This window comes from Salvelinus fontinalis, chromosome 34, assembly GCF_029448725.1.
Source record: "Salvelinus fontinalis isolate EN_2023a chromosome 34, ASM2944872v1, whole genome shotgun sequence".
NCBI lineage: Eukaryota > Metazoa > Chordata > Actinopteri > Salmoniformes > Salmonidae > Salvelinus > Salvelinus fontinalis.
In genome coordinates, this window is record NC_074698.1 from 8,444,429 (window position 1) to 8,465,668 (window position 21,240).

Consider the following 21,240-nt stretch of genomic DNA (forward strand, 5'->3'; position numbering starts at 1 on the left):
GGTCAGCTAGTTCCTGAGAGTTGAGAATTTCCACTCAAAGCAATGGAATGACAAGAACGACTATATCCAAGATGTTATCTCTCCGCAGTATTAGTATTCTTAAATCAATTCATGTATCAGGAGAGAGTGAGTGTTTCTATTAGGGTGTAGTGTGGTTGAAATATCATACTCACACTTACCAGCTGCAGAACGTCTTCGTCTTTTGGCATTATAGAGAGCTCCAACACACTCTCACTGTGGAGGGATCGAGAAGAAAGACGAGAGGGACAAGGAAGGGAGAGGGCAAAGAGAGGGGGAACCGAAGAGAGAAGGAGGAAGGGGAGAAGGGGAAAAGGAACACAGATGGAACGATAGAAAAACAATTAGAATTCCACATTTTTTTCCAAACTCATCATGTTACGGTAAGAGAACACTTTTCCCCCAGTTGTGACGAAGGGTTTTTGTTTTGCTTTGAGATGAGTTGATCAGCAACCATGTCACAGGAGACCCTGTTGACGATGACCCTGGTGACTCTACTGCTCTCAGTGGATGTGTCCTGTACACTCATTGCGCCAAGCTATTCTCTTTAGGGGGATGTACTCACACACGTCAAGGAAGGCTTACTCAACTGAACATGTTCCACATTCCAGAATGATGCTGTACATACATAAAACATACATGTCTCGTACATACACAACACCCACACATATGGTGCATTCGGAAGGTATTCAGACCCCTTGACTTTTTCCATGTTGTTACATTACAGGCTTATTCTAAAAAGGATTAAATAAAAAAAAATCCTCATCAGTCTACACGGGGCGGCAGGGTAGCCTAGTGGTTAGAGCGTTGGGCTAGTAACCGAAAGGTTGCAAGTTCAAATCCCCGAGCTGACAAGGTACAAATCTGTCGTTCTGCCCCTGAACAAGGCAGTTAACCCACTGTTCCTAGGCTGTCATTGAAAATAAGAGTTTGTTCTTAACTGACTTGCCTAGTTAAATAAAAAATGTTAAATGTAAGTCGCTCTGGATAAGAGCGTCTGCTAAATGACTTAAATGTAAAATGTAAATGTACACACAATACCTCATAAAGACAAAGTGAAATTTTTGCAAATGTATAAAAAAAAAACGAACAGACATACCCGATTTACGTAAGTATTCAGACCGTTTGCTATGAGACTCGAAATTGAGCTCAGGTGCATCCGGTTTCCATTGATCATCCTTGAGATGTTTCTACAAATTGATTGGAGTCCACCTGTGGTAAATTCAGATGATTGGACAGGATTTGGAAAGGGACACACCTGTCTATATAAAGTCCCACAGTTGACAGTGCATGTCGGAGCAAAAACCAGGCCATGAGGTCGAAGGAATTGTCCATAGAGCTCCAAGACAGGATTGTGTCGAGGCACAGATCTGGGGAAGGGTACCAAAAAATGTCTGCAGTATTGAAGATCTTCAAGAATATAGTGGCCTCCATCAATCTTAAATGGAAGACGTTTGGAACCACCAAGACTCTTCCTAGAGCTGGCAGCCCGGCCAAACTGAGCAATCGGGGGAGAAGGGCCTTGCAAGGTCAGGGAGGTGAGAGGGGCTTTAGCCTAACAGAGCTCCCGAGTTCCACTGTGGAGATGGGAGAACCTTCCAGAAGGACAACCATCAGAGAGAGAGAGAGAGAGAGAGAGAAAAGGGTTGAGAGCATCAGAGGTGAAGGAACAGGTGTTCTTATGTATTCCAGAAGCTGGATGTGGAGGACCTCGCTGGTGTGATTTTTTTTCTTCTTCTCGCATACACTGACTAGACGCTAGCTAAGTTAACGGTGTTTTGTTCTTTTTGTTGTACTCTGCCTGCAAACACGCTGGATGATTCAGAATTCATTGAAGAGCTTGAGCGGTTCATTGACGAGAGATACGAACTCTAAGAAACATGTCGCTGGTTTCGGAGGATTCAAGAATTAAGGACAACAAACCCAATCAACAAAACACACCAAAGCCAAGTTGGCCAAGCGGTATCGACGATGGAACCAAACCATCCCCAAGCAAGAGTGCGCGCAGGGAGAGTGGGCAGAGGTTTACTGATATGGATGTTGACTTGTTAAAATCCATCAATGAAAGGCGTGCCAAACTTGATATCTTGGATATAATACGAGAGGACATCATTGCATTATGTGCCAGTCTAGAATTCAGCCAACGTCAGATTGATGATCTGCGGAAAGAGAACATGGCACTGAAAGGTACTATAGACTCTATTCATAGCAAGGTGGAGGTGGTGCAAAGGGAGAACAAACAACTTAAAGAAACCTTGCTTGATGTACGGTGTCGATCCATGCGGGACAATCTAATATTTTCAGGGATACCGGAGAATGACAACAGCAGAGGCTGTGAGGACACTGTCCGAGACTTTATGTCAACTCAACTGAAACGGCCCACTGATGTCGTGCGTAATGTCACTTTCCCCAGAGTCCATAGAAGAGACAGAGCAGAGAACTCAGAAACACTGATTTTGGAATGAATGATCACTTCCCCACCGAGATCAATGAAAGGATTTTTTTTTTATCCCATCATGAAGGAAAAGTGATGCCTGAATCAACGAGTCTCCATGGTGATGGATAAACTTTACATCAACGGGCAACTGTATCAGGACTCTAGAGTAACTCCCTGGCTATTTTAATTTAATGTTCAAATCTGAGTTTGTGTGTTGTAGTGTGTCATGACAACTTCAACTATAATGAATATATACTCTATTGATCTCCACTTGACAAGGAAAGGGTTGCATATAGCTCAGGTTAATGTACAGTTGAAGTCGGAAGTTTACATACACTTAGGTTGGAGTCATTAAAACTCGTTTTTCAACCACTCCACAAATTTCTTGTGAACAAACTATAGTTTTGGCAAGTCGGTTAGGACATCTACTTTGTGCATGACACAAGACATTTTTCTAACAATTGTTTACAGACTGATTATTTCACTTATATTTCACTGTATCACAATTCCAGTGGGTCAGTTTACATGCACTTAGTTGACTGTGCCTTTAAACAGCTTGGAAAATTCCAGAAAATTATGTCATGGTTTTATAAGCTTCTGATAGGCTAATTGACATCATTTGAGTTAATTGAAGGTGTACCTGTGGATGTATTTCAAGGCCTACCTTGAAACTCAGTGCCTTTGCTTGACATCATGGGAAAATCAAAAGAAATCAGCCAAGAAAAATTGTAGACCTCCACATGTCTGGTTCATCCTTCGGAGCAATTTCCAAACACCTGAAGGTACCACGTTCATCTGTACAAACAATAGTATGCAAGTATAAACACAATGGGACCACGCAGCCGTCATACCGCTCAGGAAGGAGACGCGTTCTGTCTCCTAGAGATGAACGTACTTTGGTGCAAAAAGTGCAAATCAATCCCAGAACAACAGCAAAGGACCTTGTGAAGATGCTGGAGGAAACAGGTACAAAAGTATCTGTATCTATAGTAAAACGAGTCCTATATCGACATAACCTGAAAGGCCGCTCAGCAAGGACGAAGCCACTGCTCCAAAACCGTCATAAAAAAGCCAGACTACCGTTTGCAACTGCACATGGGGACAAAGATCGTACTTTTTGGAGAAATGTCCTCTGGTCTGATGAAACAAAAATAGAACTGTTTGGCCATAATGACCATTGTTATGTTAGGAGGAAAAAGGTGGAGGCTTGCAAGCCGAAGAACACCATCCCAACCGTGAAGCACGGGGTTGGCAGCATCATGTTGTGGGGGTGCTTTGCTGCAGGAGGGACTGGTGCACTTCACAAAATAGATGGCATCATGAGGATAAAAAATTATGTGGATATATTGAAGCAACATCTCAAGACATCAGTCAGGAAGTTAAAGCTTGGTCGCAAATGGGTCTTCAAATGGACAATGACCCCAAGCATACTTTCAAAGTTGTGGCAAAATGGCTTAAGGACAACAAAGTCAAGGTATTGGAGTGGCCATCACAAAGCCCTGACCTCAATCCTATAGAAAATTTGTGGGCAGAACTGAAAAAGTGTGTGCGAGCGGAGGCCTACAAATGTGACTCAGTTACACCAGCTCTGTCAGGAGGAATGGGCCAAAATTCACCAAACTTATTGTGGGAAGCTTGTGGAAGGCTACCTGAAACGTTTGACCCAAGTTGAGCAATTTTAAAAGGCAATGCTACCAAATACTAATTAGGTGTATGTTAACTTCTGACCCACTGGGAATGTGATGAAAGAAATAAAAGCTGAAATAAATCCTTCTCTACTATTATTCTGACATTTCACATTCTTAAAATCAAGTGGTGATCCTAACTGCCCTAAGACAGGGAATTTTTGCCAGGATTAAATGTCAGGAATTGTGAAAAACTGAGTTTAAATGTATTTGGCTAAGGTGTATGTAAACTTCCGACTTCAACTGTAGTTAGCCTTCCTAACAAAATACATGAGGTTTTTAACTTGGTCAACATAAATAATATTCATATTTTGGCTTTGACCGAAACGCATTAAGATTCATCTGTAAATGATGGGCAAATGAACATTCAAGGATATAGTCTACTGAGAAGAGATAGGAATAGGAATGGTGGGGGTGTAGCACTGTACATTCAGAATCATATACCTTTTAAGAGGAGGGATGACCTTAATGTATGTCAAATAGAGGCACTATGTGCTCAAGTACATCTGCCTCACCAGGCAGCCATATTGGTAGGATGTGTGTATAGACCTCCTAACTCTAAAGTGTCCTATTTGGATAACTTATGTACTGGGTTTGACCAGGCCACAGATAGCAACAGAGATGTATTTATCTTGGGTGATTTTAATATAAATTGGAAGGATCATAATCATTCCAATAGAACTAAATTGATGAGATATGCCGAGAACTGTGGTTTGAAACCAATGGTTAATGATACTACTAGATCATCAACTAAGTTGGGTCATCGTTCAGACACATGCATTGATCTGATTTTCTGTAATATACCATTGCAATGCTTAAAAGCCAGATCAATGCCAGTGGGCTGGACAGACCATAATATTATGACCATAACCATGAACACCAAGGTTCCAAAGAAACCCCCAAGGATTGTGGTCAACAGAAATGTTTAAACATTTAATCATGAGCTATTTCAAAATGATTTGGCTGCTGTACCCTGGGAGCTGATTTATCTAGAGGATGATTTAAATCACGCTACAGGATGTTTTATTGATTTGCTCACTGAGGTAATGGACCATCCTGCACCAGTAAGAAAGAGTGCTGTTGGGGCTCGTCCATCTCCATGGATTGATGATCAACTGGGTGAGGTTTTTTTCTCTGAAAGAAATATGGCAAAAGCCTTAGCAGTCAAATCTGCACTAGAAATTGATGAACAGAATTATAGAACGTAATTATGCAGTTAAATTGAATCGTAAGAAAAAAAAGTTATTTTACAACAATGCTTTTATTGATTGTAAAAATTATTGTAAAAAGGTATGGAATACAGTTAAGGGCTTACTTGGTACATCTATCTCTTCATGCCCATCTAGTGTGGAGGTTGACGGGAGAATAATAACAAAACCAGTTGATATTGCCAATCATTTTGCAGATTATTTTACAAAGAAAATGTATTTCCTGAGCAATAATGTAAACACACATTCTTCCAAACAAGCTATTGTCCAATGGATTGATGATCATATTATGAGCAACAAGACCTGCTCTTTTAGTCTACAAATGGTGTCAGTAGAATAGGTGTTAAACCTATTGAAGTCCTTACCCAATAGTAAATCTACAGGTTATGATCTTATGGACAAATTTTTGCTTCGCTGTGCTGCTCCCCAGACTGCAGTTCCACTGAGATACATATTTAATTGGTCACTGGAAAAGGGGACGTTGGCAAATGTATGGAAGTATGCTAAACTGTGTCCTATTCCGAAAGACAGCAAAGAACCCATTACCCCTGCCAATAGTCGACCAATTAGTAACCTCCCTTCACTCAGTAAGATATTGGAGGGTATTGTGAGTAGACAGATATGGGAGTACATGGAAAAGAATGATCTGACTACATCCAATCAGCATGCTTATCGCAAAAACCATTCCACTACCACTGCATTGGTTGACATGACCGACCAGTGGCTAAATGCTATGGATAATGGCAGGTTTGTGGGTGTACTATTTTTAGATTTTAGTGCAGCATTTGATTTAGTGGATCAGTAAATAATCTTTAAAAAATGAATGCATTATGGTTTTAAGGAGGTAGCATTGAATTGGGTACAGTCATATACTGTATCTAACTGACAGGAAACAGTCCACCTATATCGATGGTTCATTTTCTTCCCCTCATGCTTTAAACTGTGGAATACCGCAGGGCAGCTGCCTTGGGCCACTTCTCTATTTAATATATACCAATGACCTTCCTTATGCCTTATCTGAAACTCAAGCTACTATATTTGCAGATGATACTACCATTTATACAGGAAGACAATCGGTCCAACAGGTACAGCAAGCTTTACAAGGAGATTTGGAGAGTATCAGGGAGTGGGTTTGCCGGAACAAACTTGTTTTAAACACCAAAGTATGTTGGTCTGTTCCACTAGGAAAAGGCCAACACAGCATGGGATACAATTAAGTATGGGGGGGGAGTACAAATTGAGGAAGTGGCAGAAACCAAACTACTGTGGGTGCAGCTAGGTGCAGCTAACTGCTTATCATGGTCGTCTCAAATAACTAATCTATGTAAAAAAAAAAAAGATATTAAAACAGCATGCATGATCAAAAGGATAGCTAAATATTTACTAGGAAAGATTCTTAAGCAAATAACACAAGCATTAATTGAGAGTCAGGTGAACTACTGTTCTGTGGTCTGGGGAAATGCATCAGCAAGTGACTTTAAGAGGCTGCAGATTGGACAGAACAAAGCAGCAAGGATTGTTTTAAGGTGGAGATATGGTTCTCGTGTTGTAGTCATGCTCAATGCTCTTGGTTGGTCATCAATCAACAAGATAATAAAAAAAAACATGCTTATTTTATTTCATAATATACACCATTTAAAACAGCCAAACTCTATTCACAATGGTATTCAGTTGGTAAGAGACAGACATTCAGTAAATACAGATTGTCCATAGATTGTGTTATCCAGACAGAAAAGAGAAATAGGCAAAATAACTTTTCGATTTAGAGCAATAAAGAAATAGAATAATTTAACTGAGCAAACCAGAAACCGTTCGATATATAAATTTAAACAATACTTTAAAACCATTTCAATATAATACATAGGAAAGTTGTGCTGGACTATGGTAGATGAAGAATCAATATATCTTTTTAGACTGAGTATTTATCGGGTCAATATGTTAGTGTATTATGTATGTTTGTAACAGTGTGCTTATATGTGAAAATGTGTTCGTATTATACATTGTATTTTAATGTTTAAGGACTCTTGGAAGATTAGTCCAAATTAGGACAAAAAGAGATCCTAATAAAATCAAATCAAATCTCTGCAGCCCTCCACCAATCAGGCCTTTATGGTAGAGTGGCCAGACAGAAGACACTCCTCAATAAAAGCCACAACAGCCCACTTGGAGTTTGCCAAAAGGCACTTAAAGGGCTCTCAGACCATGAGAAACAAGATTCTCTGGTCTGATGAACCAAGATTGAACTATTTGGCCTAAATGCCAAGCATCACGTCTGGAGGAAACCTGGCACCATCCCTATGGTGAAGCATGGTGTTGGCAGCATCAAGCTGTGGGGATGTTTTTCAGCTGCAGGGACTGGGACACTAGTCAGGATCGAGGCAAAGATGAACGGAGCAAAGTACAGAGAGATCCTTGATGAAAACCTGCTCCAGAGAGCTCAGGACCTCAGACTGGGGCAAAGGTTCGACTTCCAACACTACAACAACCCTAAGCACACAGCCAAGACAACGCAGGAGTGGCTTCGGGGCAAGTATCTGAGTGGCCCAGCCAGAGCCTGGACTTGAACATCTCTGGAGAGACCTGAAAATAGCTGTTCAGCAACGCTCCCCATTCAACCTGACAGAGCTTGAGAGGATCTGCAGAGAAGAACGGTAGAAGCTCCCCAAATACAGGCGTGCCAGGCTTGTAGTGTCATACCCAAGAAGGCTCGACGCTGTGATCGCTGCCAAAGGTGCTTCAACAAAATACTGAGTAAATGGCCTGAATACTTATGTAAATGTTACATTTCAATGTATTTTTTATTCCCCCTCTGAATAGCACACATACACAATCCGTGTCTCAAATTGTCTCAAGTCTTAAAAATCCTTCTTTAATCTGTCTCCTCCCCTTTATCTACACTGATTGACGTGGATTGAACACATTTCTAAAAAACTGTTTTTTTTTCCATTACGGGGTATTGTGATGTCATTATAGGGTATTGTGATGTCATTATAGGGTATTGTGATGTCATTATGGGGTATTGTGTGTAGATTGATGAGGGGGAAAAAACTATTTCATCCATTTTAGAATAAGGCTGTAACGTAACAAAATGTGGGAAAAGTCAAGGGGTCCGAATACTTTCCGAATGCATTTTACATGCTGTGGGTACACACAGACACACACGCACACGCAGTACAGTGGCTCTTACCTGTTCTGTATGAGGGCGATCACCTGGGAGTACGTTTTCCCCAGGACACTCTCTCCATTCACCTTCACCAGCCGATCCCCTGCACCGCACATACATACATATTTAAATCACAGTATGACCAAACACAGCACAGATATTCAGTGATAAATTACAAAAGAAAAAGGGAGCAACCCCTCCACCCTCATCACTGACCTTCCTCCCCCACCCAGACACAGGACACCAGCAGAGGGATATCCTGGTGGGTCAGGTCAGGGGAGGGAAGGTCAGGGAGACCCCAGACCCAGACTTCCTGCTGGGGGATGGGTGGGGGATGGCTGAGAGGGGGGTTTGGTAGGCACTGAGGATTTGTGTATGGAAATAAAGAACTGTGTGCTTGCGGTAGGTGCTGTGAAGTCGGGAAGGACAAGGTGTCAACCTAGGGGTTTGTCGCGTGTTGACATCCCGAATCATAAGCCTGAGGCAAAATGCTTGGATCTGCTTGTGTGTTTGGCAGGTCGAAGGGATGAGTCATTCGTTATGTGTTAGCGTGTGGATGTGTTTTTTGGTGGTGCAAGTATGTGTGTGTGTTTGAGACTATGCGTATATATTTATATCGGAGTAATGGTTTAGCTTGGCTGGGCTGCAGGGAGAGGAATGCTGCCCAGCTTCGCCTGCAAGACACAACAGGAAAACGTTTGCTGGGTATTTGTCAGTCTGTGTCATTCTGTTCTGATCAGTATCATTACTAATTTCCTAAGACAATAATGCAACGTTTAACGTGTGTGTGTTTTTGCGGAACACGGTCTGGTTGGTATCCTTGTTGAATCATTGGAAGCACCCTCTCATCATCTAGGTGTGATCACGTCTGATCCTCTTAAGGTTATTTGCAAATCAGACCGTTCCTGCACACACTCAATCTCCCGTCCCTCTCGTTCTCTCTCAAACAGACATTTTCCTTACCTGTACACAAGCCACCCTGGTGAGCGGGACCTCGCTCTCTCACATTCTTGACAAATATGGTGTCCATTGGCTCCAACCTACTTCTCCCTACACGGAACATGCAGTATGTTACTGTCACTTCATTCTTCAATTGATGAAATAGGACCTGATGATAACTATTAAATAGATCACTGCCCACTGGGCAGAGACGTCAATTCGTCGTCTATTCAATGTTGGCTCAAGGAGGACAACTCTATGCACAGGTCCAAGTGGCTAGAGGGGCGGTGACATCATCGAGAGACCAGAGTCTAGTGGTGATGGTGTAGACTGAGGGAGATTACTTACCCTTCCCATTCCCGTTCTCCTCGTCCTGTGAAGACAATGAAAAACCACATCACCACCGATATCCAGGCCTATACAGACAATGTTACCCAGGGAACAAAGCGCCATGGCAACCTAAACACCTGTTCACAGAACGTCCACCTCTTTCCAGGCAACCAGAATGACACGGATATTAGGAAGGGTGGAGTTGGGTGAGGAAACAGCCATGACGCCTTAACTGCCCGTGTGATATGATTGGCTGAGTCTTAAAGGGATAAGTGTACAACAGAAGTGTATCTGTGTGCACCACAGACACTGTGCACGAACAAGAGCTCAGGGGACACTCTGAGCATTTGGCAGCTTCCATTCACACAAACAACCGCGCGTGCACCCCAGAGGAGGCTGGCGGGAGGAGCTATAGGAGGATAGGCTCATTGTAACGTCTGGAATGGGATAAATGCAATAGAGTCTAACATGTCCTCCTATAGCTCCTCCCAACAGCCTCCTCTGGTGTGCATGTGCGGTTGTTTGTGTGAATGGAAGCTGCCAAACCCTCAGTGTCCCCTGAGCTCTCGCTCATGCAGTGTCTGTTTCTCTTCGCAAACAAAATGGCAGTTCAACCATGTAGCTCTTTTTTTACAAGCCGATTAGCATGTGAGGAGTGACTTCACTGGTGCCCCAGCTAGGACTCTCAGACAAACAGACCTGTTCTGGTTTATGAGCTCCTAACGTTCAGCACACACACAGCAGAGACACTCAGACAGGTTTGACTGTCTGCCGGTGGTGATGTCATAACACAGAGCCAAACACGTGTAGTTGTCTGCGTCAGACAGACGAGGGCAGCACCGAGCACACAGTCTGTCTATCATAGGTGCTGTTTGATAGGGTGACAGACTGATGTAGGCGCGCACACACACTGAGCTGAGTGGACAGTTTGGGGCGAGTGAGGGGCAGGGTGGACTGACCGGCTCCTGCCTGGCTTTAGGCAGAGCTGAGTGGGCTCATTCCTACCTCCACAGACAATAGTGTGGGTTTATGGCCAGAGAAAGGAGGGCTGCCGCCCCAGAATAAAGCCAGGAGCCAGGGACGCTCCCCAGCTGAGCTGACCACCCCTGTCTGGACACACGCGGGCCTGGGGTGTACTATCCTCATCTCTACATCTCTCTCAGATTCTCTCTCTCCCTGTGGATATAGATGTAGGGTCAGGGACAGCTGCCGTGCATGCACTGATCAGTCCGTTAGGACAATCATCAGGCATGTGTCCATGATGAAGGGAGTCACATCATACAGGTCTTTGATGGGGCCCTAATGAGGGGCGGTCACCCCTGAGGCCCCTTCAGATGGGTTGGGACAGAGGGCTGCGTTCTCTGTGCCACTCGCTGCCCCTCACAGCAGCATGTGACCCTGGGGACAGGACAGGACAGGCAGCAGTGGGCCCATTGTCCGTGGTGGTCCTGGTAGAGGGCATGGTACTGCCGGTCCAGGCTGGGGGTAATGTGAGAGTGGTACCAGGCAGGCCAGGACAACAGAGCCTATTGACACTGAGTGTCTCTCAAATGGCACCCCATTCCCTTTATAGTGCACTACTTTTAACCAGGGCCCATTGGGCTATGGTCTAAAGTAGTACACTATACAGGGAATAGGGTGGCATTTTTTGGACGCACCCACTGTGTCCTGTCCTTACTGCAGCTGCTGGGCTGGGGGCTGAAGGGGGGAGGGGGTTCATCATAATAGGGCCCTTGTTTCGGCTGGCTGTCAGCCCCCGTCCCCCTCCCCCGTCCCTCTATTTCACATCTGTAGCTCTGTCTTCCCCCACACCTCAGAGAACAAAACAAAAACACCCACCGGGCTGATGCTTTTTCTGAGGAGATTGTTATCGGTGATGCCGAATGGCTGTATAGTTCAGACAGAACATATATTTCAGTAAAACACTGTTGTTGTCCCTGTACTGCTTCTTATAGCAGTGCCCTCCTAAAACGTGAGCCAAAAGGTACACTGGTACTCTGTCTGTCCACCGACGGTACAACAGACTGCTAATGGAACTCTCAATTCAATTTCAATTCAATTTGCTTTATTGGCATGACGTAACAATGTACATATTGCCAAAGCTTATTTACAATATAAAAATGAGAATCAAAATGGTCAACGGGACAACAGTAACAACAATAACTAAGTGTCAAAATAACCATACATTCAACAATAACAATAAACATACAGTAGAGTACATGTGCAGGTTGATTGGTCTGTCAGACACTGTCCCTCAACTTATGGCAGGCAGCAATGTAGTGCGCTGCCAACCCACAGCTCTCTGCGTCCTCCCCCAACAGGACGGGTAGCCTATCCTCATCAGAGAGGTCTTTGAAACCTTGAATAAGAGTTTCAAATTTGGGGAAATGACACTCTCTAATTGTTTTATATTTTTGACATTTTGTCAGGAAATGCAGCTCCGTCTCAGGTTCTGCTGTTGTGCAGTGGTTGCACAGCCTTTCCTCTACAGGGAGCCAGGTTTTCCTGTGTCTACCCTTCTCAATGGCAAGGCTGTGCTCACTGAGCCTGTACTTTGTCAAGGTTTTTCTAAGGTTTTGATCAGTAACCATAGTCAAATAGTTAGCCACGGTGTACTGTCGATTTAGGGCCAGATAGCACTGCATTTTGCTCTGTGCTTGTGCTTGTGTTTCCCAATAAGCAATGTAGTTTTGTTTTGACTGTGTTGTAATTTGGTTTATTCTGATTGATTGGATGTTCTGGTCCTGAGGCTTCAGTGTGTTAGTAGAACAGGTTTGTGAACTCAGCCCCAGGACCAGCTGGATGAGGGGACTCTTTTCTTTGCTCAGCTCTTGGTATTGCAGGGCTTGGTAGTGATATGAGAGGGGGTCACTGTATTTTAGATGTTTCCAAAACTTAATTGCTCTTTTTTGAGTTTTTATTATTAGTGGATATTTGCCTAATTCTGCCCTGCATGCATTGTTTGTAGTTTTCCTCTGGACATGTAGGAGAATCTTACAGAACTCTGCATGCAGGGTTTCAATGGGATGTTTGTCCCATTTGATGAAATCTTGTTTTGCAAGTGGACCCCACACCTCGCTGCCATAAAGTGCAATTGGTTCAATGACATATTCAATTAGTTTTAGCCAAATTTTAATAGGTATTTCAATTTGAATTTGCTTTTTAATTGCGTAGAATGCCCTGCGTGCTTTCTCTCTCAGTTCATTCACTGCCTCATTAAGGTGTCCAGTTGAGCTTATTTTTAAACCTAAGTAATTGTAGTGTGTGCAGTACTCTATATATTTTGTACCAATTGAGAACTTTGGTCTAATTCCCTGAGATCTGGATCTTCTCTGGAAAATCATTATTTTAGTCTTTTTGGGGTTTACTGCCAGGGCCCAGGTCTGGCAGTACTGCTCTAGCAGATCCAGGCTCTGCTGTAGGCCATGTGCTGTGGGTGACAACAGGCATAGGTCATCTGCGAAGAGTAGGCATTTAACCTCTGAATTATGGAGACTAACACCAGGGGCTGAGGATTTATCTAGAATAGTGGCCAATTCGTTGATGTAAATATTGAAGAGTGCAGGGCTCAGATTACAACCCTGACGAAGGCCCCGCCCCTGGTTAAAGAATTCTGTTCTTTTCTTGCCAATTTTAATGCTGCACGTATTGCCAGTATACATTGATTTAATTATGTCATATGTTTTACCCCCTACACCACTTTCAATAACTTTGTAGAACAGTCCTGTGTGCCAAATAGAATCAAATGCTTTTTGGAAGTCGATAAAGCAAGCGTATATTTTGGTATTATTTTGGTGGACATGTTTACCTATCAGGGTGTGTAGGGTGTAAATATGATCGGTCGTGCGATGTTTTGGTATAAATCCAATTTGGCTTTTACTCAAGACATTGTGCTTATTAAGGAAGTTTAGAAGTCTTACATTTATAATACTACAGAAAACCTTCCCCAGGTTACTGTTCACACAAATGCCTCTGTAATTGTTAGGGTCAAATTTGTCTCCGTTTTTAAAGATTGGGGTTATGAGTCCTTGATTCCAGATGTCAGGGAAATAACCTACACTCAGGATCAAATTAAACAGTTTTAATATGGCCAATTGAAATTTTGCACTAGTGAGTTTGAGCATCTCATTTAGGATGCCATCAGGTCCGCATGCCTTTTTAAATTTGAGAGCCTGAAGTTTCTTATAGAGCTCCTGGTCAGTAATTGGGGAGTCCAGTGGATTTTGGTTGTCCTTTATAGCTTTTTCTAATCCATTCAACTTCTCATGAATTTGGCGTTGTTCTGCGTTTGTGTCAATTTGAACGGTGTTGTAGAGTGTTTTAAAATGGGTTGTCCATATGTCACCATTTTGTATCGCTAATTCCTCTTGTTTTGATTTCTTTAATTTTTTCCAATTTTGCCAGAAGTTGTTTGTGTTTATGGACTCCTCAATTAGCATCAGCTGCTTTCTGTTGTACTGGGCTTTTTTGGTTCTGAGTGTACGTTTATAGAGTTTTAAAGTCTCACAGTACTCTCTCTCTCTCCTTAAATCGGTCATACAGGAAGGAGTATGGAGGTTGTGTATCACCGGAGTTGCATCCCCTTCTGTCCTTCGCTTGTTTATCCATCTCTACTCTAATGACAGGGCTCTTCTTATGGTATCCATCGGTCTATGTCCCTAATCTGATTAACTCATATGAGTCTACCCCGACACTTTAATTGGCTACGCTTGTTCAGTCCCTGCATTTAATTGGCTATGCTTGGCTCCCCCCCCCCATTGTGTCCTGATTCTCTTGACCTTACTGCTCCTGTGTTCGGATCGACCTACGACCTTCCTGGCCTGTGATCTGATTGGTCCCGTCTCACTGCCCGTGTGATATGATTGGCTGAGTCTTAAAGGGATAATCCACCCTAGAAATGAGATGTGACGTGACACTTCATCAAGATACGGTTCTCATCACTGGAGAGGAGAACCTTTCATAATGCTTTTAGAACGGTTACCTGAACACTAGGGGTATACTTGTGTAGAACACATTCCTCTGTCTATATCGTCACAACAAAGTCTGTATTTTGTTGAAATGTCCTCAAAGTTCACCATCTGTTTAATATGTTCTCTTCCTTCAACTACCATGGCACAAACCTGTTTTCGCCTCTAGTCTCCCTGCCAGTTGCCATAGCAGCCAGACTCGCACAGCTTTCAGCTAGAAACGCGATCTCTTGCAGGTCGAACATGATGATATTGTAACTCCTAAATAAAGCAACACCTCGCGGCACAACGTCTCTCCCCTATTTGATCGAGATAGTTTGTGTGTATGTATTGATATGTAGGCTACGTGTGCCCCATTTTAAAATTGATGTCGTTCTGTCCTTGAGCTGTTCTTGTCTATTAATGTTCTGTATTATGTCTTGTTTCATGTTTTGTGTGGACCCCAGGAAGAGTAGCTGCTGCTTTCGCAACAGATAACGGGAATCCTAATAAAATGCCAAAAATTGATAGTGCAGTTTGTTTCTGGGATTTTACAACTAGCTCTGTAACTACTTCACATGCCGATATTGACTTTGGTATTATGGTATGTAGCAATTTTATCTAGCTAGCTGCCCAGCTAGCCAGCCAGCATTTCTGGAGAGAGCACTGCATTATGGGTTTTGTAGTCGACTCGATCTCTGCAGTATGATTTTTTTGTGCTTCCTAATTTATTATACATTTTTCTTCACAACATATGTTGTTCATTGATATTAGCGTTATTTAACAATGTAAATCGTAGGAATTTGTAGATCTGAGTGGATGATCATTATTAAAGTCCCCTGGTGTTGTGTCCAGTGGTGGTACCTTGAGGCTGGTGTGCAGGGCAGACTCTGGCGGGTAGACGATGAAGTGGCGCAGGGTGAAGCCGAAGCCCTGTGAGTTCTTCTGGAGTAGTAGCGTCCGGGGGCCTTGCCAGCCAACGCCGACCCCCTCTCCTCCCGCCCCCATCGCAGGCCGAGGGTTGTCGCCGGCCGAGGAGAGCCCATCTCTCCACCCCTTTGCCTGTTGAACAGAGAGAGAATAAAAACACGTGAGACTCAGGTCATATCCCCAAAACAATCGCTTATGTCACCCCTCCAACGGTCAACACTCCATTAGCACTTAACCAGTTCCTCCTTCCACCAAGTATTCCCAGGAAAAAGTTTCAGAACTTTATGGAACTGGCACAAATCCATGCTATACTTGGCCATAGCAACAAGAGACAAAGCCCAGAGTGACATCACCATTTAATGGGCTGCTGGTTACTTCATTAGTGACTTCCCCTGCAGGCAGGAATAGGAATGTGTCTGTTTCTGTCCTGGGAGGCTGGCGGACAATGAGTGTGTGTGTGTGTGTGTGTGTGTATCCATATGTTTTAATGCTAGTAGGGGAGAGGTGAGCACGGCTGGCCCATAGGGCCAGGCAGTCCCCACATGGCACCCAGCACCACAACAATGTCCCATAAACCACTAGGGGGCCCTGGGGGGTTCCGACCGCTGTCAGGAAGAGCCCAAGTCTAGACGGTGTGGAGCAGGGGAGGGGGGGGGGGGGGGGGGGGGGGTACGGCCTGAGCACACTCAGGAATGCTCAGGACGGAACTGTAGACAATTAAGGAATGCCTGTAACCAATCAGGATTGACCTTGGTCAGGTCATAGTGCACGAGAGTGCTGTGAAAGGGTCAGGGTGATTCAGAGTAGATTTCCACTCATTTTCCCCAAAGAAGGCAAATACCAAACATGACAGATACACATGAGAACTAACACCCTGATGCTCCTGCCACAACCCACATTTCAAACACAACCACTTGACCAAAGAGGGATGGGAGGGAGACACATCCTTCCTAAATGTAGATGAGCCTGTTTGGTCAAAATACCTATTGACTCTATAGAAAATATATGGACACACACACACACACACACACACACACACACACACACACACACACACACACACACACACACACACACACACACACACACACACACACACACACACACACACACACAGAGTGGAGAGTCGGGTACAGTTACATAATTGTACCCGACTCTCCACTCTGTGTGTGTGTGTGTGTGTGTGTGTGTGTGTGTGTGTGTGTGTGTGTGTGTGTGTGTGTGTGTGTGTGTGTGTGTGTGTGTGTGTGTGTGTGTCCATATATTTTAATGCTAGTAGGTGAGTGGTGAGCACGGCTGGCACACAGCTGGTCCTACACTTTATACTCGTACCAATATACGGGTTGAAAATGGCAGATTTGGACACTGATAAGCGGCTAAATTGGAACGCAGCGGCTGTACCGTAACAAGCTACACATGACATCAGAGCTCAGGGTCTCCACTTCACATCGCTTCAAGGGTTTTGACTGACAGACGTTCTGAGCTACGTGCGCCACGCAATGAAGTCTCTCCCGCTAATTGGGCAACTTTTGCAAATGTTGTTGTCGTCTGAATGAGGGAAGTGCTGTAAATGATGAGGTCCCGATGTATTTCGAAAGATGAGAGGTTGAAAGTTATAATAAATACCGTTTTGGCGTCATACAAGCAAGACAAAACACCTGTGAGTCCAAATGTGCACTTCACATTTCCATTTAGGGATTTATAAATGGACCCTTTTTGGATTGCGTGAACAATGGTAATTGTGTGATCGTGGGGATGCAGGGTTGTGTACTTGCTCTAGTTCCTCAACGGCACAGCTAGGACAGCTTAAAAAAAGCACCGTATTGTTGAAGACTGTTCTTGTAATCTTATATTGTACCTACCCCACATTCTCTAAGAATATTCTTATCATGTTACTGAATGTATTCAGAGTATTATCAGATTTCGTTGTCAACAAATGCTGCAAAAAGTACAGTAAATGTAAAATGCACATAAAATCAATAGTGTAATGTTTGGATTCAGTCTTGTATCAGATGAACCGTTCTCACCTTTAGTCTAATAATGTCCCCATAATCTCCAAACTGTTCCCTTTTAATTGCTACCATGGTTATGCATATGCTTTTCATATTTTTTCTGTAAAAGCATTTCAATGTATCCCACGTGTGTAAGGGATTAACCCCCAACACAAACCCTATACAGTGGCTTGCGAAAGTATTCACCCCCTTGGCATTTTTCCTATTTTGTTGCCTTACAACCTGGAATTAAAATAGATTTTGTGGAGGTTTGTATCATTTGATTTACACAACATACCTAACACTTTGAAGATGTAATTTTTTTTGTGTGTGTGAAGCAAACAAGAAATAAGACAAAAAAACAGAAAACTTGAGTGTGTATAACTATTCACCCCCCAAAAGTCAGTACTTTGTAGAGCCACCTTTTGCAGCAATTACAGCTGCAAGTCTCTTGGGGTATGTCTCTATAAGCTTGGCACATCTAGCCACTGGGATTTTTGCCCATTCTTCAAGGCAAAACTGCTCCAGCTCCTTTAAGTTGGATGGGTTACACTGGTGTGCAGCAATCTTTAAGTCATACCACAGATTCTCAATTGGATTGAGATCTGGGCTTTGACTAGGCCATTCCAAGACATTTAATGTTTCCCCTTAAACCACTCGAGTGTTGCTTTAGCAGTATGCTTAGGGTCATTGTCCTGCTGGAAGGTGAACCTCCGTCCCAGTCTCAAATTTCTTGAAGACAAACAGTTTACCCTCAAGAATTATCCTGTATTTAGCGCCATCCATCATTCCTTCAATTCTGACCAGTTTGCTTCCCTGTGGGGATGGTATTCTCGGGGTGATGAGAGGTGTTTGGTTTGCACCAGACATTGCGTTTTCCTTGATGGCCAAAAAGCTACATTTTTGTCTCATCTGACTAGAGAACCTTCTTCCATATGTTTGGGGAGTCTCCCACATGCCTTTTGGCGAACACCAACCGTGTTTTCTTATTGTCTTTCTTAAGGCAATGGCTTTTTTTTCTTGACACTCTTCCATAAATCCCAGCTCTGTGGAGTGTATGGCTTAAAATGGTCCTATGGACAGATACTCCCATCTCTGTTGTGGAGCTTTGCAGCTCCTTCAGGGTTATCTTTGGTCTCTTTGTAGCCTCTCTAATAAATGCCCTCCTTGCCTGGCCCGTGAGTTTGGTGGGCGGACCTCTCTTGGCAGGTTTGTTGTGGTGCCATATTCTTTCCATTTTTTAATAATGGATTTAAATGGTGCTCCGTGGAGCTCCTTGGTCTTCATGGTGCCACTTGCTTGGTGGTGCCCCTTGCTTAGTGGTGTTGCAGACTCTGGGGCCTTTCAGAACAGGTATATATATACTGAGATCATGTGACAGATCATGTGACACTTAGATTGCACACAGGTGGACTTTATTTAACTAATTATGTGACTTCTGAATATAATTGGTTGCACCAGATATTATTTAGGGGCTTCATAGCAAAGGGGATGAATACATATGCACGCACCACTTTTCTGTATTTAATTTTTTTTTAAATTGTTTTTAACAAGTTATTTTTTTCATTTCACTTCACCAATTTGGACTATTTTGTGTATGTCCATTACATGAAAAACAAAAAAAATCAACTTAAATTACAGGTTGACAATGCAACAAAATAGGAAAAATGCCAAGGGGGGTGAATACTTTTGCAAGGCACTGTATTTCACTTCCTGTGCCCCCTCCTCCCTCTACACACTCTGACCTCGCAGGGCCAATCACCCGGCCCGCTCAACAACAGGAAGTGGCAGGCTGGGGACAGGAAATATGGTGCCGTAGAGGAGGGATAACCAGGCGTACAGATCACCTAGAAATACAAAACCACAGGGGGTCGGCGCTCTCTCAATATCCCTTGCGTCTACAATAGAGTACCTCTCTCCTCTGTTCTTCCTTGCATTCTACCGCTCTCCCTTCCACCTCTCCTTCCTCCATCACCACATATACATTCTTGCCATATGATCCAGCTGGAGTGACCTTTACATCACATCCTCTCTTTGTCCTCCTCTCCTCTTTCCCGCTTGACGCACAGCTCTCCATATAGCCTCTGACGTAACCTTCTTCTCACCATTTCACAATGCCCAAGACATTCTCCCATAAACAGACGAGAGGCATGAGAATAACAAGGGAGAACGTTTCAAATGAGAGACGCATGAAACTCAGCAGGAGGAGAATAAAGAGAGAGTGAAAATGAAAGAGTAGGCTTAAGATCTGAAGAGAGAACGAAAGAGACTAGCCAGAGGGAATTCCACAGAGGGAGCGGTTGGATCGAGGCATGTTGAAACACGCAAGGAGGGGGGTGAGGAGAGCGAGGGAAGAAGAGAATGATCGAGAGAGGGAAGGAGCGAGTGGAGAGGAATGGAGTGAGAGCAGGCTGGGCCAAGTGTGAGACAGGTTCCAGCACGCTGGTTTAAACCGCACAGCCCCTCCCAGCCCTCGGAATACCAAACCCTGTGATTACCCCAAACACACAGAGACTGGAGCTCTGGGCCAGAGATGATTCCCACTGCCTGTCAGCCTGCCTGCCTGTCCCTGAGTGTGTGGGACATCTGTGACTGCCTGGCTATTCTCCACTAACCCCCCCCCCCCCCTCCAAAAGTTTCCATCTAACTACAGCAGGTTACACTTCAGACTCTAGGTTACAATCCAGACTCTAGGTTACACTCCAGACTCTAGGTTACACTCCAGACATGAGATCTAACATCATTGGTTAAACTTACATCTGTCTCTCAGCTTATGTAAAACCAGACTGTATTTAGGCTACACCTGATAGTCTAGTCTGAACTCTCCTTTCCATGGCCACTCTCTCACCAACCTTCTAGATGAGGAAACCTTTCTCTAGTCTAGCCAATCCAAAAGGGGAACATTTGGCATTTCAGACGACTGGCATTTCACTCTGCAGTTCTCTGAAAATCTGCCGAGATATCTCAAACCAAAGTGTATTGGCCGTGTACACAGATTTGCAGATGCTATCGCAGGTGCAGCGAAGTGCTTGTGTTTCTAGCGCCAACAGTGCAGTGACACCTAGCAATAATACAAAAATACACACATCATTCAGAAAAATTAAGAAATCAAGATATCAGAATGAGCAATGTCAGAGACAAGAATATAAATATATATAGACATATGTATGTAAATGTACTGCATGTACATACAGCGGTGTGTAAAGACAGTATACGAACACAAAATGTGTGTACAGCAGTAGTTCTATAGGAGTTATATCTAGGACAAGCTCACATGAATAGGCTAATCATGATATGCAAATGACGCAATGTGGAGCCCAGCCACATGCCATTAATTAGGCTAATTATCACATCTACATGCACCATAATGAAAACTCCTATTAAAATGCCACATGGGGCCCCCAGGAAACCATACACAATATTTCCCATCATTCCTATTAGTCTATATAACCACATCCACATTGTTTTCTATTGTGGTGGGCAGCAGACAGGTGTCCATCTCTCCACTACATCAGATCAAACTTTATTAGTCACATGCACCGAATACAACAGCTGTAGACCTTACAGGGAAATGCTAATTTACGAGCCCCTAA

The 21,240-nt window shown here is 43.6% G+C and overlaps 1 protein-coding gene across 7 annotated transcripts in view; it reads right to left on the reverse strand.

The window, feature by feature from the left end:
• Positions 1 to 21,240, reverse strand: part of LOC129833001 (rho GTPase-activating protein 23-like) — a 100,248-nt gene that overhangs the window by 24,492 nt on the left and 54,516 nt on the right. For 6 of the 7 annotated variants that reach the window (XM_055897206.1, XM_055897205.1, XM_055897199.1 and 3 more), the window contains exons 2-6: positions 15,591 to 15,788; positions 9,799 to 9,823; positions 9,475 to 9,561; positions 8,536 to 8,614; positions 174 to 234 (exon numbers count right to left, since the gene is read on the reverse strand). In XM_055897206.1, coding sequence (XP_055753181.1) covers positions 174 to 234; positions 8,536 to 8,614; positions 9,475 to 9,561; positions 9,799 to 9,823; positions 15,591 to 15,788 — 450 coding nt within the window. The remainder of the gene's footprint in view (positions 1 to 173; positions 235 to 8,535; positions 8,615 to 9,474; positions 9,562 to 9,798; positions 9,824 to 15,590; positions 15,789 to 21,240) is intronic. The other variant, XM_055897200.1, reaches the window with a different exon arrangement.